Raw genomic sequence first — 19,022 nt, forward strand, 5'->3', positions numbered from 1 at the left:
GAGACAAAAGACCGCGGAGGGCAAAGGTCGGCACTTTCAGGAGGTTTGAACAAATATCGTCCTACTTCACACGGAAAGAAAAAAAAGGGGAAAAGACTTGAAAGGATGCACTCGAGAGACCATGTCAAAACACAGCGAGGGATCTGACACTGTGATCCAGGCCACGCCCTCTCTCTCGCCATCTCCTATCAGGGACCTTGCTCAGCGTGGGTCTCGCTGCTGATAAATATGTATTATCACGTGTTGTATTTTTATTTCCCACGGGAAATAAACCGGCTGAAAAAGGCACGGGTTTGAGGACACGCTGACAGCTTGACAGGGGGCGCTCACGCGGCCCGTGGAGGTGCCGAAACTTCATAAACCCGGTCACCTCGTCCTCGTGACATGCGACACGCTCAGCCTTCCCACAGCATCATTTTAATGGGAATAATTGGGCCCAGTGATACTTACAGGCCCTGTCTTGAATATTCGCACCTCGCATCCTGAAGAGGGAGCCCCCCCCCCTGGCTTCCAGAATCAGATCTCGTGGACCCCTGCTTCTACCTGAGTGATGTGTGCTGGATTGGCTGATGTTAACCCCAGGCTCTAACCGCTCGCAAAACCACACCAAGAACGGTCACGCTTGCCGTGTTTCACAGCATGCTGCTCTGTAGCTGTATCACAATTTCCAGCCCCCGACAGCACCTCTTGGGGGGGGGGGGGGGGGACTTGGCCATTACCTCAGATGTGGGTCTTAAATAATATCGAGCTCCAGCAGCGGGCACCCGTGATTTCCGAGAACGTGAAACACATCTGTACTCAGGGCACCGTGTGGAGGGCAATTAGCCTCAGTTATATACTATCAAAAACAAGAAGTAATGGAAATAAAACATCATTATCATGAAGCTGACAAGGCAGGAGCACCATCTGGCTTCAGAATGCCTCCTGTCTTCCTCAAGAAGCTTTCATGCATGTCTGTGTGTCGCAGGATACTGGGCCATTCGTCAAGAAGAAATCTTTCCAGTTTCGGCGGCGGTGAAGGAGGTGGAAATCTCCAACGCTCCGTGCAGGAGAACATCCCATGAAGGCTCTCAGATGTCTAGACCTGCTTGACTTCATCGCGGTGTTCATGAGTTTGTTTAGCGGTGTGCATGGGGACATTATCATCTTGAAATATGGGAACATCATGAGGGAGCAGTATTTGCACCATCGGGAGCACCTGGTCCTGTAAAACAGCCCCATAATCCTTGGCTGTTATATGACCATACAGAGCCATCACTGCACATTATGGGTCCCCTGGGACGCCTGCCCCTAGCAGCAGACACCGTGGGCTGAACGCAGCCTTTGGCTTTTCCCAAAAGTGAGCGGATGTGGGGAGAAGTCTTGGAAGATAACTCATCAGATATTACTCTTCCTCCACTGGCTCATAGTACAGGTTTCGTGCTCCGTGCAGCCAGCCGTGAATACGAGGGCTTTCAGAACCACAGTCCTGCCATAAAAACTCACTCTGTGAAGCTCACATTCACATTTACTTTATTTAACAGGCGCTTTTGTCCAAAGCGTCATACAAATGAAGCAAACAGCAGATTACAAACAAACATGTTGACGAGGCATCGACTGGGCATAAGTGTGGTTAGGCTGAGCTTCCAGTGAACGCCCAGATGTAACCCTACACAGCATTGGAGCAGGAGCTACACGACAACTTCTAACAAAGCAAGAACCTAATAAAACTTTCAACTCTGAAGAGAGCACAACGTTAAGAGCCTTCCGGAAGCATGGAGTGGTATCAGTTCATGACATAGAGACTGGATGACAGAGGTACCGATTCAGGTCCGTGGTTGTTTTTGAGGACATACTTTGATGGTGTTTGGCCACCGTTCTGCTAAGTGTCCATCTCTCCCTGTCGGTGAGCTTGGAATCACAGTCATCACTCAGCTGCTCTGTTCGCATTTAGCGTGTGCTGTCATGGAATTTGAGGTCCTTCCTCACGAGATGCAGAATAACGTTACGGTGTCGTGACCCACATGCCCGTGGTTCTGGTGCTGACTATGTGGCCTCAGCAGAACCCGGCGAGTCGCCTCGCGCTGCTTTGAAAACATATCGAAGTGCTGATTGTCGGATCTCTTCTATATCACACACACACACACACACACACACACACCCTCACACACCACTAATTCCCCCTAATGTCACTAACCTTTGTAGCTGATTTCTGTGTAGCAGATATGTGAGTTAGTCACTTCAAAATGCCTTTTGACTGTTTGGTGTTTACGTTATTCAGTCCACCCTCAGTAAATATGTCCTATACTGTTAGCACACTATTAAATGCTCATTATTAGAATATTATTCATATGTCCTGTATTGACTCATAAGAACCGTGACAACTGATTCTCACTGCTGCGGTTTCAGCATGAGAAAGTTTTAATGTCATCAGCTTTTCCAACAGTCTTGGGATCAACCCAGCGAAATCTAATGTCCAATTCAAATGTATCTAAAGCGTGAAGCCTGATGTGCAGTTCATGCATGAAAGTAGTATTTGTTGTGGTTTCTGAAAGGAACGTGGATTTTGACACACTAACACGGTATGACAGTCGCTCATCATATATAATTTGCATTTATAAACAAAAAAACTCAAATCTAATAAAAACTAAACTCTGGGTTTCGACAAAAAATTTAGCAAGCAGTGATAAAGGTAATCTGCTCTGAAATATCGTCTCATGTACCTTTCCTGCATTAACTTAATCGGGGAATAATTTAAGTGCTATCCATGACCTGCATACCTCTTTAATCTACCCTGGATCACTGGCAGAGTGATCACTGGCAGAGTGATCACTGGCAGAGTGGCTGGATGGTATTCCGCATCACCCCGCCCCAGTTTCTGTTTCCCGTGTGCCCTCTGCTTTACCCGCTGTGCTAATTCCAAACCTGTGCAAACCAGAACGTATCCCGGGGCAATGAACATGCCGCCAGGAAAACCACAACAAGCTGGGTTCCTTCCGAAAGGCCTGCTTCCCCAACCCCCCCCCCCCCCCCCCCCCGTAAACCCAGGGATGGCGGGGGGGGAGGGGGGGGGGAGCACCCCTGCATGCCCTCGAGTCACTGCATTGTTGCCGTACTCTTTTGAAGCCTGGGAAAAATATCAAAGTGTTAGGGGGGTGACAAAACTGGGGACGCTCAGGTGCTGGCTGTGTGACAAAGGAGAAGGAGGAGAAAGAAGCGAGGAGCCGCCCGCGGCCCGTCTCCGGTTACAGATTGTTCCAGAAGGCCGTGTGAGAGGGCCGCTCGCCCAGGTGAGGCGCGGCTCCACGGCCCCAGGTGAGGCCATCCCGCAACATGACAGCTTGACAAGTGAGCTTCCATTTAGTCCGACTCAGGAAGTAAACAGCGGCCCCTCGCAAGTCCTGGCAACTAAAAGGTGGGGGGGGGGGGGGGGGGGGGGGCACCAGGAATTTCTTCCAAGGAGAGAAAAAACAAGGCTGTCGGAGCGGACAGGAGATGCGCCCCTCAGACGACTGTCCTCCTGAGGCGATGAGGACCGGGAGCCAAACTCCTCACACTCATCAAAAGGGGCAACGCCGTTCTCCTCCTGGCCGCCCAGCTCGACGTCTCGTCCCTGAGGAAATACGGAAATGCCATCATACATAGAGCTGCCATCATACATAGAGCTGCCATCATACATATAACTCCTGAAAAGTGTCACTTTGGCAACAAACACAAGCAACTGCGGACACGTACCCTACACAGCGCACTAGGGCTTCACTATAAGGTCATACTTGGGATCTGGTTTGAAGAAAAGAGAGTTTAGCAAACTTTTGATTATTGTCATAATAAAGAGCAGCACAAACACAATTTTCTGCAGCATCTATCCATGAGTCTGTGTGTCTTCTGGTCCAACTCAGATCCTACTAGGAGTTAGAGTCCATTTCTTTTAGGTTTGAAGACAAAGAGCTAATTAACTTTCCATTCATTTCTATGGGAAAAACTCTAACCCCAAATGTGACAACCTCAACCCCTGCCCAGCCCTAACCTTAACCATAAGTAACCAAATAAAATACAACACTTTTGCCATTTTTAGTTTTTCCGATTGCAGTGTCACGTTTTTATAAAATAGACTTTCCCCTTGTGGGGACCGAAAAAATGGTCCCCACAGCATCTAAATAACAGGTTTTTATCACATTGTGGGGACCCATACTCACACACACACACACTGCTAACTGGCATTCTGCCTAATGTTGAAGGCTGAAGATCACCGAGACCCAGAAGCAGGATAGCAGGCCCTGATTATTCAGTGGGTTTGCGATTTGTTCATTCAGCTCAGAAACCCAAACAAGTTTTTACTGGTTTGGGCTGTATAAATGAGTAAATGCTAAACTGATTTCTGCAAAGTAACAAAAATACCTTTTGTTGAAAACACATTCTTTACTGATTCCTCCTGTAGTTACAATTCAATACATGTGGAAACACAGAGATCTAGCCCAAAACATAATAACTCAGTATTTACAGACAGACCACGACAACTCCTTGAATACAAATAAACCACACATATACACAAAACAATTCAGCGCAGATACAATCCACAATACCCCTAAACAATTATGTTCAAGTAGACTGATGTATGACAATTCAGTAGGAATAAACATGATCCAGTAATGATTTGGGACTTATAGATAGAGCAGAGCATTTCAGTAAATATGTGACACTCCAGTAAATAGACAGATCATGCCATTTCAGTAAATATGGACAGGCTGTAAAATTTCAGTAGATAAGGACAGATTGTGGTATTTCAGTAAATATAAATAGACTATGGAACTTTATTAAATATGGACATATGGTAAATATGGATGTACCGTGGCATTTCAGTAAATATGGATGGGCAGTGATGTTTCAGTAAATATGGACAGACTGTGGCATTTTAGTAAACATGAGCAAACTGTGACATTTGTGTGAATATGGATGGGCAGCAACATTTCAGTAAATAGGGACAGACCATGGCATTTCAGTAAATATGGACGGACAGTAGCATTTAGGTAAAAGGATGGGGAGTGACATTTCAGTACACTGAGATAGAAATGGTAGTTAGAGAGGAAGCTCGCCTGATGTCGTTTGGGAGCAGGTAGAGGCCGTCCTCTGATATTCAAATATGATTACTATTGGCAGGGGAGCAGTTTCCCTGCAGCTAGAAAAATGGAATGTGTGACTATAAATTCAGTCATTTTTGAGTTTGTAAGACAGGAGAGCTCTCTACTGTAAATCAGAAACTGGCCTTTACAATCATGATTGAGCACACCGATTGTAGGTAATATATTTCCTGACAGGATTCACATGCAGTATGTGTGTTATATATTAAGCGTGTGCAAACTATGTTCAACACCCGCAAGGTGATAAACATAAGCACTGTGTTCTTTGGCAAGGAGTCAAACACAAACATGTCTACAAAATACGAGAAACCGCTCATTAAAATGGCATCTAAATGAACGTGAACTTGCGAGCTCATCAGGAAAAGGACAGGAAACCTTCCAGTCTTTAACTTCGATGACTGACACGCTGCACTTTGTGTCAACCCTGGAGAGGAGGGCATCTCACGTTTCTACGGCTGAGCGTGTTTTTTAATCTCGCTTCACAAAGAAGTGGAAAACTCATAAAAACACAGAGAGAGAGAGAGAGCGAGGTGATGTAATTTACGTTTAACGTTGGTGAGTGGCCACCCCGTGATTTACAGAGCAGAATGAGAAGACATGACAAAGACTAATTGCCTTCATTAATCACGTTTGTGAGTGCATTCAGCGGTAAACTAATTGAAATCCTCTTACCTGTCAGCTTGCCAGGCACAGAGCCCGTGTAGGAGTGGTGGGGGGGGGGGGGGGGGGTTGGGGGATGGCAGACAGGAAATGATGCTTAAACTACAAATAAACCAGGTCTTTGTCTAGACAAATCTCTTTTCAAATCGTAATGCTCTCTGAAATGTGTTAATGTCATGGGGAGTCTTTCAGCCAACCTACAAGGCACCACGTATGGTCCTGGCTGATGGAGAAGGGCCCTTTCCGGGGGAAAATGCCAAATTGAATTACCCAGGCTAACAGCTGCCACTGCGGGGCGAGCCAATGGAGCTGCAGATGAGCGTGGCTGTGTGACACCAAAGGACATTAATGTGACGGACGCCTTTCCGGGAGATCGAAAGCAGGGCGGTGAGCAAGGAGGACGCTCCTCTTCACCGCAGGCAGTGATTTGGGGACAGACTGCAGCATTGCTTCACTTTTCCATGACTGACTTTCGGTGCAGCGTAACCCGCACCATAGCAGAAGCATAACCGGATGCCTGACAGTCAGGGTTCGCTTCTCTTGGTGTGAAGTTTGAAGTTTTGGGTCGATGTCAAAACCGAATGAGGCTATAAGCTGAGATCTTCTGGAGGGTCACCAGCATACGCACTGGTGGAGAGGGGTTGTCATGAGTCACACACTAGGGTGTAGTGAAGCTACCTAAAACCATTATACCTCATGACCTGCACCCAGCAGATATGAACTGGCCTACACTGATCACCAGTAGGGTATCCAGCTAGTTACAGCCGGCATGAACTAACCTGAATGACTCACCACTTTTACAGGAGGCCATTACTACCAAAAACTATGCCAAGCTGCCAGAGCAGTTCAGGTGTCCAAACACCCACCTGAAATACATCCACAGCTGCTAAGTAAACCAGGAAGTATGAGCAGCAGGGCGTGTGACACTAGCTGCTAAGCTGCAGGTGGGTCTCTGGATCTCTCTGCAGGTGTCTAGGCTGCTGAAACCAAAAGAGTGGCAAGGTCACATTTACGCTAACCTGGCTGGATTACAGAATCTTCCGGAAAGAACCTTAGCAAGAAGGACAATTGGCTTGCTCCATACATTCCCACCCCTGAAAACAGGAGTGTACCAACCTAAATAAAAAAGGAGGAGTAATTTGTGTAATTTTTTTCCCCCATAATAGCACAGTCCACACCCCTAAGTCCTCACAGGCATTCAGCGGATTCGAGGAACAAATTCAAAAGTGATTGTCGTGTGAAAGAGTGTGCGGCAGCAGAAAGGGAGGCTCATGTTACGGCTTATAAACAAGCCGGGAGAGGTGGGCCGACCCGCCGTTGCCATGGCGCCGTAGCCTGGGTACAGAGTCACCGATTAGCTAACAGCCAGTGTTCACCGTCTCACCTTTTCCATGAATTGAAAAGGTCCTGGGGGGTGGGGGGGGAGACATATTTTTGGAGCTGAAAATGTAATTTAAGGTTCAGGAATGATTTTTTTTTATTTGCGTGAATATTATCTGCTGATCTCGGTGTGCTAGCTGCTTCCTGAACACCGCTTGTCATTTATATACGTACGGTGTGGCGGGGGCCTGTACAGCCAGGCTCTGAATTTAGATGTTATCGCTCTCAGATCCTATTGAGTTACAAGTATTTTTTAATATCATATGCAGGAAGACACGGAGATTATAACAAAGGGCCTTTCATGCTGGGGAATGATGCGACACTTCATTTTAATTAGGAAACATGCGGCTCCATGCACAGAGAGCTGCGTCTGGTGCAGAGGGGGTCCGGCACGCGTGTGGCTGCTGAGCCCAGCCGTCTCTAGGCCACACTGGTGAGGTGGTTCTACTGGAGCCAGGAGGCATGTTGTAGTCATTAGTGTTTCATCTGGGATTTGTCCAGGATGAGCACTGTCAGTCAGCGGGGCTCAGCGGGGGCCCTGACCTGTGTGCTGCGTCTTCTGCATGCCGTGATTTGCCCTCCTGGCTGCAGGTGTAGCCGCACCGGCACTCTGACGCACGCAAACAGATCTAACGGCAGGACCCTTCAGTCATGAAGGCCGGCTCCCGGGCGCTCAGGGGTGAAGTGCTGCTTTCATCTGCAGTACATGGCAGTACAGGACAGGAGAACACACACACACACACACACAGGTTTGTAATTATATCTTTATGGGGATTCTCCATTCATTTCTAAGGGAAAAACCCTAATCACTATGACAACTTTAACCCCTACCCAGGACTAAAATTACCTATAAGTAACGGAACAAAATACAAGACTTTTGGCGTTCTTAAACTTCAAAGATTTTTACAGGTTTTTATCCTGTAATATATACACCACACACACACACACACACACATACGCACACACACACACATGAAGTGGGAGAGTAGCTGGCCTCTGTCAGTAACACAACCTGACGCACCAAGTCAGTTCCCTATTTGGGAATCCAATTTGGCTGAGGGGAACTGGGAAATTTTAAATTCCTGTTTTAATCAGTACTTTTTCCAGTTGTTTGGGTGGGCAGACTCTCTGATTGACAGGACGTGCAGGGTCACTGCGTCGCTCTGGTATGAATTATTGATCAAGGGTAAAAGACGGACGCCCACGTGCCTGCCGGCACAGTCACAGCTGCTCGGGAAGCAGCCTGAGTACAGTGACGCTGAACAGCACCTTTGCTGCGTGTCTGTGCAGCCACGTGCAACAAATATTGGCGTTTTTTTCTGACGGCTTGACATGTTCGTCGATCGACATGATTAAGAAGCAGAGTAAATAATTCAAGCGTGGACAGGGGCAGTGCTCAGGTTTCCTGGAGTCCAGCGTAAGGAGACTTCCGGAAGATCCCATGGCTCTAAGGTTACTTTAGCATGAATTATTCCCCTCCGGACGGGACGGGCACTTATAAAAACGGCCCCTGCGAGTGACATCGAGTGACCCCGACGTGACTTTCCTCCTCTCCATCCTACGTGGTGGCGTGGGGAGGGCGGCAGAGAATAGCATACTGTATGCAGAGAGTTGGGGGGGCGGGCTGGTTTCCTGTTCCTGTCTGTGAGCAGGTACACAAAGCAGCCCTTCAGGGGAGCACTAGTGGGGAGGGGGGGGCGAGATGAAAAGAAGCCGCTGATGGTTAACAGATCTGTCCCCCAAGACTGGCTCTCCTCAGAACCCAGCGTTTGTTTACACTCCCCCCAGACTTTTTAGCATTTTCAGGACTTGGCCCCCGTCCGCGCTGCTGATTGCCATATTCCCAGGGAAGAAATGTCACTTAGCACGTCGCTGCCCTCATCCGCCCGCTAAACCTCCTATAATCCCCCCGCGGAGTGAAGTCACCACGGACATGTATCCGTATGTCAGAACGACGGAGAGAAGGAGCGTAGCGCAGCTGAGGAGGAGACGCACGTTCCGGCTGAGGAGGTTATTTATGGTGTCATTCGTGCACAGAGCATCAGGGAGTTTCAGCAAACTTCTGGGATGCCATGTTGGTTTTGTCTTAGATTTATTTAGTTTCAGGCAATTAAATTGTTGTCAGCCAGTAAATGTGAGAGCCCTATGCTGTCAGCCTGTTCCACCTCTGAGATCACAGGCATCACCCGAGGAACCATCTGTGAGTTTGACGCCTTTGACGTGATAGGTCGGTCCCCGCAGCACCGGTCCCTCAGAGACACCTCGCGTCACTGGAGCGTCATCTGGACAGTCCAACCTGCATCATCACCTTCTGGGGCCCATACACCAACCAAACATCACTTCTAAGCATATTTCAGCATTCAGCATCTCAAGTGGGTTGGCATGCTTTCATTCACAGATTCAGACTAAGACCAGGAAAACGATGGGGGTAAATGGAAGACAGACAAATACAGAGGACAGACAAATGCAGAGGATAGACGAATACAGAGGACAGCCGAATGCAGAGGCTAGATGAATACTGAAGACAGATGGGTAGAGGGCAGATGAATGCAGAAGATAGATGAATACAGAAGACAGATGGATAAAGGGCAGATGAATGCAGAAGATAGACGAATACAGTGGACGGACAAATGCAGAAGGATGATGAATACTGAGGACAGATTGATACAAAGGACAGATGGACATAGAGGACAGAGAGATACATAGAATAGATAAACACACAAGACAGGCAGATTCAGAGGACAATACTCTGATGGAGTTTCAAGCCTGAAACAGTCTCTCCCTTTAGGCAAAACAGTGGTGAATGGAGTTATATTTTTGTAGTTGAAAGAGGCTATCACCAGTGGACAGAAGGTCCAGAGGGCTAGTTGTACAGGTTGTAGAAGCTCAGTAAAGGTGTGGTCACTGATGTAACCAGGTTATGCTGCACTTTTGTTTGATACAATCGACTGTGTTCATCAGTGGAAAACAGAGTAGAGTAGAGTGAGTGTGGAGGCCTCAGCTCTCCAGGTGGGACGAATGTCCTTCATGAGCTAACGTGGCACCTGCAAAGAGGCGCTCCTGTCCACCGAAAGCCTCCTCTCAGCCACGGTGGCCCTGGCCAGCAGGAGAGGGTGAAGCAGAGTTTAGGTGCTAATGGGAAAGGAACTTTACAAAAAAAGTTGGACTCTGGACTGTTTTCACTGCAGATGAAAACAGTACAGAGCAGAGCTGTTGAGGCAAACAGCACTCCAGCACGTAGAACGAAAAATATGGACCTGTGTGTAAAATCAGGCCAGACCGGAAGCAGCTCTATTTTATTAACCGGACGACGTAAATTTTGACTTCAACTTTAAACTCTCTGAGAGGTTCACGCCACTGGCGGTGGAGGCTGAGATTGGACCACATCCGAGGCATAACGGGAGAAAGTTGGACCAATTAACACCAGACAGGGAGGTCCAGCACAGACGGCGGGCAGCCAAATTAAGTCCCGGGGGAGGCAGGAGCCCCAATCGCCTGGCAGGGGAAGCACTGGTCATGGGTTTGCGGCCCGCCAAACGCGACGCCGGCCAGCCGAGCGCTGATGGAGGGCCCTCTGCGTATGACGCGGTGTACAGGTGCCGACTACGTGCCAGCGAGGGCCAGCCATGTCTGACCGCCGCATTCAGTTGACAGGACTGCTGACTTGTGCAATTCCCTCCAATCAGAAAGCCAGCCATTGATTTTAAGATGATACCATACGTATCGGATTACGGTACGGTCGTGCGGCGAAAAATTGCATTTGATCAAAATCGATAAACGATAGTCAGCAGAAGATTATGTGACATCAGAGCGTTGACCACAGGTGTCGACTCCATGACGGTTGAACTGGCAGATTCCTACAGCACTTTGCCGACGTTCACTTTGTCCCACCTTAGAGCGCCATGACCTCTCTGTGACATCACACTCAAAGAAGCGACACCACATTCTTTTCTGGATTAATGATGGTGCCCCCCAAGTCTTGGACACCCCCCCCCCCACGTCCCACCTCATCTCGCACCCGCCGAGCCAGCTATCCCACTCCCCCAAATGTTTTTATTTTGTTTTGCCTTTACTTGTAGTTAGTTAAGAGCATCATGGGAAAAAAAAAATCAGAAGACTCCGCCCAAAAGGGTCTGTCAGCTTGAGTAATCATCAGTTTGAGTGTGTTTTTGTTTCCTGAAGTTAAGCAGCATTAATAAAAGCACAGAGTCATAAAGCGGCAAACCCCCCCCCCCCAGCGCCTCACTTTTATGATGTTGCTGTTGGACCTGTCTGTGTGCGTACCGTAGAGGATGGAGCAGGAATCCATATTAAAGGCCCCCTCCCCGGACCACAGTCACAGAAATGAACTCCCCCAGCGCGAGACACATTAGCCCCCGTGTCTGGGGGACCCCACGGCTAATAATAGCCCCCCAGTCGTAAAGAGGGTCCAGTGGATCAGATTCTTTCGTTTGATATGTGTGAAATACAATATTTTTTTCGGCTCTGATGCTGTGTTACTGGCCCTCTATGTAAATCTGCGTGAAATGGCAGTCTGGCCTGCGGTGTAAATCATCACACGGCTGTTTATGATGGCTGCTCGGCTCTGCTGTGACGTTCTGCTTTTTTTGGTGAAGGGGGGTGTGGGGGTGGGGGTGTCAGTGAGTCAGTGAATGAGTCAGTGTTTAAGGTAAAATGTGCTCTCTGATTAAAATGTAACAGCGCAGCTAAATTTGTTTACGCAATGTCAGACTTTCAAGATGCATCATTAATAATGTTAAAATCAATGATTTATTTTGATTTTATGTTGCCTTTGCTGGGGTTCTCACTGATTTTTAGATAGCTCCTGATTTGAAAGCGCATTGCGAATCATCGTGAATAAATACAGAAGCAAATGGAACAGGCTTCACATCTGAAGGCCCACAGAAGCAAATCAATGTACAGTCCAGATGATCCAGTGCTGTGACATCCTTTCTTATCACGCGAAGATTAAACCGGATCACTGCCAAACAGACATTACAGCTTAAGCAACCTCAGTGTGTGTGTGTGTGTGTGCAGTTCCCATTAACATTTAGTCCCCACAATGTTATAAAAACCTGTTATTTTGCTCTTGTGGGTAGAGATTTTTTGGTCCCCACGAGGGCAAACTCAATTTTGTGGATGCAGTCACAGAAATAAAATAACCAAAAGTCTTGAATTTGGTTTGGTTACTTCTGGTTAATGTTAGGGCCGGGTAGTGGTAAAGGTTATCATAACTGGGATTAAGGTTATGCCCATAGAAATGAACAGAGAGTCCCCACAAAGATATACTGTAGATACCTATTCTGTGTGTAATGGTACGTGTGTTTTCCTCTTAGTGTGAATAGAGGAAGAGCACGTGACAGAGTAAAGCCCCACCCCCAGGGACTCAGGGTTTCAGAGAAATTCAGACAGTACCCTCTGTCTTTCAGCTCTCCGGAAGTGGGCACAGCTTAATGTAAGGTCATTGTGCCGTTACATTCCAAGGATAACTGCGCGGAACACCGTCCCATCCGCCTTCCTGTCCTGGAGGGGCCATCTGAAAACATAATTGATTCCGATATTAAAGGGAACAGGCCCGGACAGCATTCCGTGCATGCTGAACTCTCCGGTGCGGTTAGCGAGAGAGCCTTTCCTCCTTATCCAGGATAAGGTTACATCCCGCACTGTCTTTGCTTTGACCAGCTCATAAAATAGACCTCATAAATATTTTTCATGTGTTATTTAAACTAACTCAACTCCCAGTGGCAAGAGAGCTTGATGTTTTTGAAATGTCCTTAGAGGCTCCGCGAAACATTTTGGGAGCCGCAATGCTGTGAATGCTGGGAGCGGCCGTAGAGACAACTCGCCTCTGCGATAGAGTCCGCGAACCGGACGCTTTTACGCGCGTCTGCACTGCGGCGGCTGCATTATTATTATTATTATTATTATTATTATTATTATAGATAATATAATTACTAATAAAATAATCATTACTGTTATCGAATTTATCGTTATAAAATATTTACAGTTGTCTCATTCTTTTACAAAAAATCGAGGATATATATATATATATATACACACACACATACATACATACAATTTTTCGTAAAAATTGTTAATTATTAATACTACATAAAATACTACATAACTACAAACTCATCAGTCTGGAAAAAAATGCATCGTTTGCAGAATATGCCGATATATGCCTATCGTATAAGGTGAAACAGAAAATATGCTAGCAAAAATTACACACTCTTGTTCTGACGGCTGACAGTTTTACACTAGGCACTAAAATACAAGGCAGAACATTTTAAAAGCTCGGTTGTTTTATTTTTCTCTTTGCTGCGTTGGTTCTTTTAATTTCGTCTCGCAGTGCGCGACTGCGGCGCCTATCCGTTTCAGCTCCGTCATGGACACCTTTCATTCATCGTTCCTTTCAATCTCACCTTTCTTTGGATTGTATTTAATTCATTTTTATTTTTATTCGTTAGCTCCTTAGGCCTAGAACAAATATAAAACACATAAGGTAGTTTATTTTACCACAATTAACATTTTAGTTTTCCCTTGCAATACACTGAAACCGAAAATAATATTCAATTAATACAGAATTAAAATTTATTGTAATTTTACTGTACTAATACGCGTGACTCTCTTCTCTCATGAAACGAAATAGATAGATAGATAGATAGATAGATAGATAGATAGATAGATAGATAGATAGAAAAAGAAACTAAATATAAAATAAATTAAAATAACACAGATGGAGACGCATACTTTCTCATAAATAAAATAATCCTGAATCGCACATATCTCTTACGTTATTCGATTTTCACTTCATCCTACTGTGTTTAATGGGATAGAGAAATAGCAAGCATTACTAACACCGAAATCTAAAATTACCAGTTTCAGATAATATCAGTCCTTAAGATAATTGGGATACATTACTATGACGTTATATTGATGGCGCACTACATTGATCATTATTTTTATAAGGAGACTTTATTATTATCATCATCACGCGCCGCCTTGTACACGAATGTCTCCGAAATGTAGGCTTAATTTTTAATTTTTATTTTTAGTTATTAGAAAAGAATTGTCCATAAATCGCTTTCTGTCCCAGAGTTTTGACAGAAAAATTTGTATGGGTGCCCCCAACCCGCATCAGACATCGCGGTGTATTTGGGACTAAATCCTCAGGGAGCACTTTAAACGCAAACACCGTTTCATTAAAAAGGGGCTCCCGTTGCTGCTGTAATTAAAACTAAACAAGAGCCCGTGAACTGAGGAAGTGTATTGAAAGGTGCCATTGTATTATCGACGGGGATGTATCCTCAAAATCAACGTACGGACCTGCTGATATATATATATATATATATATATATATATATATATATATATATATATATATATATATATATATATATATATATATATATATATAATACTATCCCTTACACAGACACACACACAAATACACACACAAAATAAATAATACCGATGGATTATATATGCAGACAAACACATATAATATATATTATTTACATACACACACACACCATCCATCTGTGTTATTTTGTGTGTGTGTGTGTATGTGTGTGTGTGTATTTTTATTTTCAGGGAGGACGAACGTGTCCCTCCATGCTGCGTCTGAGTCCGTAAACCCGGGCATGACCGTAGGCTAACTGCTTATTTTAACAAATATATTATTTCACCTTGTTTTACGAAGGTGTTCGGTGAACAAACCCTGCTTTGTATACACCTGGGTTCACTCCGTAAGCGGGTTTCTGCGGGAGGTCCGGCTTTATAAACAGCTAAAAGGTGCAGATGCTGGATAAATGAAGGTGAGCAAACGGACATCTAGGAAGAGTTACATGGTGTTAGAAATACTAATTAAGAAAAACCATTGAAGTCGAGTTATGACAGCAAGGCACGGGAACAGCGTGTCAGTGAATGGTCATGCCATGTGTTCTGACGATACTTAAAAATTATGACGTTTTTTTTTTTAAAAGAAAAAATATAAAAATCGTAGCAAATCCACTTACTATAGTATAAAGAGAAGTCATTTAACATACATAAATATATATATTTTTATTTATCGTGCACTGAAATGGAAAAGCTATCTTCCACGAGTAGCTGTTTATATCTTTATAAATACCAATATTTAAACGTACAACCCACCTCGTACAGTTCACAAATCAATTTTATTAATTTAAACACAAAACAATAAAGTCAAAAATCTGTACACATCTTTTTGCAGACACAACAAACTTTTTGTTTAACAATGAGGCCCCAGTAATGTAAATTTTCCAGTTTGCATTATGATTGCAACATAAAAAGCTCGCCGTAAATATCTAAAAAAACGTTTCATTGCCTATGGTGACCTTGATCTAGCAGCAATATGACGCCCCCACGCCGGGGAGCAGTTGCTTTCAGAGGAGAGAAACCAGAAAGTCCGGTGCAGTTTGCCGGGTGTTTGTGTGTGACGAGGGAGACGCCAAGCAAACGCCTCTTAGGGGAAATTCACATTGTAGAGCACACGGGTGCGAGTGCGCGTTCGTGTGTGTACGTGATCGTGTATCTACGTGCGTGTGTATGTGTGATCGTGTATGTACGTGCGTGCGTATGTGATCGTGCATGTACGTGCGTGCGTGTGTGATCGTGTATGTACGTGCGTGTATGTTTGGTTGACCGTGTATGTATGTGCATGTGTGTGTTCGTGTATGTACGTGCTCGTGTGTGTGTGTTCGTGTTCTCGACCTCGAGGTCCGAATACACGGTTAATCCAGATCGGGTAGTTAGGGAAGGTTAACTATAGGACTGTACGAATTTAAACTACTGCGATCAAAATGGACAAGGACTACGATTTAAAAATCAAAATTAACATGACTTCTTAAAAAGACTACTTCATAAAAAACAATTGGTGAACAAGACTCTGTGGTAGCGCTTGTTAAAAAAAAGTGACTTTTTCCTAAAGAGGATGAGGTTTAGTCTTAGTTCAAATACTAGTTACACTGGTTACAATGGTGGTGAAAGGATGACACCTACATTTGTATATGAGATTTGTGAGATCATACTCGTTTTCAGTTTATATGATCCCACCATGTATGGATGTGGCAACTTCCATCCTTTACTTTGGTGTTCAGTTCTGCTGACTCTTCACCGAAGACCCAGCACAGGGCAGAGGACACCCTCAGCGAAGTCCAAACTCAAAAACACACGTCACGTTAAAGCAAATTGCTCTGACGGGTTTGCATTTTAGCAGAACCTCAAGGCCGTAAAAAAGGTATAGATAGACAGAGAGAGAGAGAGAGTTGTGGGAGAAAGACAGACCCGAACAGAAACAAAGTCATGATTGACACTTGACATCCATGCTCTTTTGGTCTTGACAAACCAAGTTATCACAAATCCTGTATCTACATATTTATACCATGGAGGAAAATGTGAAGCACATCAACACTTTAAGGCATAGCACAGGCTGGGTGCGAGGCCTTCAAACACATCGGCATCGTTCAATAGCACAGACCTAACAAATGAAGAGGGTTAGGGTAATCCAGTGATTACAAATTTAGACACACAAAAGGATCTCATCTGTACACGATTGTCTCAGCAATGTAAATAAAGTTTTTTTTTTAAATCTTAAATTATTAGAAAACCATTTTCCATAAAGAATTTCTTCTTGATAGGATCAAAAGTACTTTGCACTGTGAAAAGGCACGAGTCTCTCGACGAAGTACCTTTAGGGGGCGCTGTCGTTCACATGCCCTCAGCTCTAAAATTTGCATGGGTGCCCAGGGCGGGGGTGCCCGGGAGGGCTCTTGCCACGAGCAGGCCGGCGGGCCCCGTGTCTCTGTGCCGTAGGGGGGGGGGGGGGTTGGAGTGTTGCGGGGCCAGGCGGGGCCAGTAGCCCGTCTGGTCACAGGTGCGAACCCCCGGCCCGGCTCGGCCCGGCCCAGCCAGCTCAGGCGAGGCCATAAAACATCCTGATGGCTTTTCCAAGGAGCCCTTTCACAGTAACTGGGGCCAGCAGCTGCGTGCCCATAATTCACCGTCCTCCGTTTAGGGAAAGGTCAGGGGTTAAGATGAGCCGAGGCAGCACAGCGGGGGCGGGGCGGCGGGCACGGGCTGGGCGGGGAAGTGTGGGGGTCCGGGGCAGGGCGGGGAGGTGTGGGGGTCCGGGGCAGGGCGGGGGCCCTGAGGTTTCTGGGCTGTCTGCCGCAGGCGCTACAAGTAGTCCAGCTCCAGAGCATGGTGGAGAGCCATAAGGTCAGAGTGGCTGGAGATCCTCCAGAAAGGCATGTTGTGCTGGGGGCAGAGAGGGAGAAAGCAGCAGCGTCAGTGGCGGGAAACACGAGGGGCCCCAAAATGCCAGGAAGGGGCCACAAAGGACCCCGTCCCCATGATCGCTGGGAGCGAGGAACCAGTCCGGCACCAAAAATAATGGCTTGACACGGAAACTCTTACACACCCCAATGTGTAACAAACCCAGACTCAATTCAATTCAATTGATTTTTTTTATATAGTGCCTTTCTCAACATAAGGGACTTCAGAGGAGTGTGTGTCAGGTCATCATTTATACTACATCATTTATACAAAATGGTCCATGAAATCCCAGCCAGATTTCGGGGACAACAGTCCTCGAAAATGCATGTCTAGCTTTTTGGGATAAAATCCACTTTCGTTAACATCAGAAGTAACAAGAAGAGACGCCAGTGTGGAATTGGGTTCCTCCTCGTGGAGACTGCACCGGCTTCTGTTCGGTTGGAATGGGCACACCTCGGGGGCTGGATACGGCGTTAGCGACGCGTGGGAATGTGTGGACGGTGAAGAGGCCCCCTCACGCTGGGACACAGCCCATCAAAGGGAGCCGCTTCCTGCCTCGTCGAGCCGCCATTGACCCCGAAAGGCTCCCGTCCTCTTCTTTGTGAAACTGCCTTTGCTTTTGACTTTTAAAAGCTTGAGATGTTATCTCGTCCCCCATTCACAGATTTAATAACTGGCCTTGCTTTCTGGAACCCCCCCGCCATCCCCCCACCAGTGTTTGCTGTTTTGTGGGGTGGGGGGGGGTGTCTAGAGTTTCTCACAGCATCAAACCACCACTCACCCCCCAACCCTCCCTGCGTTAGACTGTGACGGATCACTTTTACTTCTGATGGTCTTGTCTGGACATCTGCAGGTAGACGGCCAGCAGACACAGCAGAAAGATGCAGTGATTCGACAGCAGAGATGTCAGTCATGGCAGCTGTCCAATGACTGCTCCTGTGAGCGAGGACACTGCTTCACACTGCCAATCCAGCCTGCAGCAGTAGTGTGTAGCTCTCTAAAGATACAGACTGTCTTGAGCTTGCAGCTTATCGTGGGTGAATTTGATTTGCATTAAAAGCTTAGCAAAAAAAAAAAGAAAGAAACAGCTGAATACCAGACAGAATCATGAACTCGTGGCAGCAGCCAGCAGGTTTGACAGGTATGTGTGATGTGACGGGACAGCACCTCCACACACAGCCTGCTGCACGCCAAAGCCCCATGCCGGCCAAGGCCCTATGCTCAGGAGCTCGGAATATCGCCATTCCGTCTGCCAAGCTGCCTGTCTCTTAAAGGCACGCTCTCTTAAAGGGCAGGCCTTGTTTATTGTGGCTGAATGGACCGACCGAGCGATACTCCAGCACGAAGTGTATATCGTTAACCCTTCTGTCAATCTGAGCCCTCTGAGATCCCTGAGCAGTGCCCCACAGTAGATCAGGGGGGCCATGCTGCTGTGGGCGGGGGGTGGGGGGGCTTACCTTTTTGGAGCCCTGTTCCTCTTCCACTCCGTCTCCCACGACAATGTAAACAACTTTCCTTCCGAAGCGCTGGATGACCCTCTCGAAACAGCTCTCTTTGCCTGCAGAC

At 46.4% G+C, this 19,022-nt stretch overlaps 1 protein-coding gene across 5 annotated transcripts in view; it reads right to left on the bottom strand.

The window, feature by feature from the left end:
* Positions 1 to 15,318: 15,318 nt before the first annotated feature.
* The window catches only part of eya1 (EYA transcriptional coactivator and phosphatase 1), a 38,001-nt gene continuing 34,297 nt past the window's right edge, over positions 15,319 to 19,022 (bottom strand). For all 5 annotated transcript variants that reach the window (XM_023794741.2, XM_023794739.2, XM_023794742.2 and 2 more), the window contains 2 exons: positions 18,914 to 19,014; positions 15,319 to 17,438 (listed from right to left, as the gene is read on the bottom strand). In XM_023794741.2, coding sequence (XP_023650509.1) covers positions 17,358 to 17,438; positions 18,914 to 19,014 — 182 coding nt within the window. In that variant the 3' untranslated portion in view covers positions 15,319 to 17,357. The remainder of the gene's footprint in view (positions 17,439 to 18,913; positions 19,015 to 19,022) is intronic.

This window comes from Paramormyrops kingsleyae, chromosome 15 (genome assembly GCF_048594095.1).
Source record: "Paramormyrops kingsleyae isolate MSU_618 chromosome 15, PKINGS_0.4, whole genome shotgun sequence".
Taxonomy (NCBI): domain Eukaryota; kingdom Metazoa; phylum Chordata; class Actinopteri; order Osteoglossiformes; family Mormyridae; genus Paramormyrops; species Paramormyrops kingsleyae.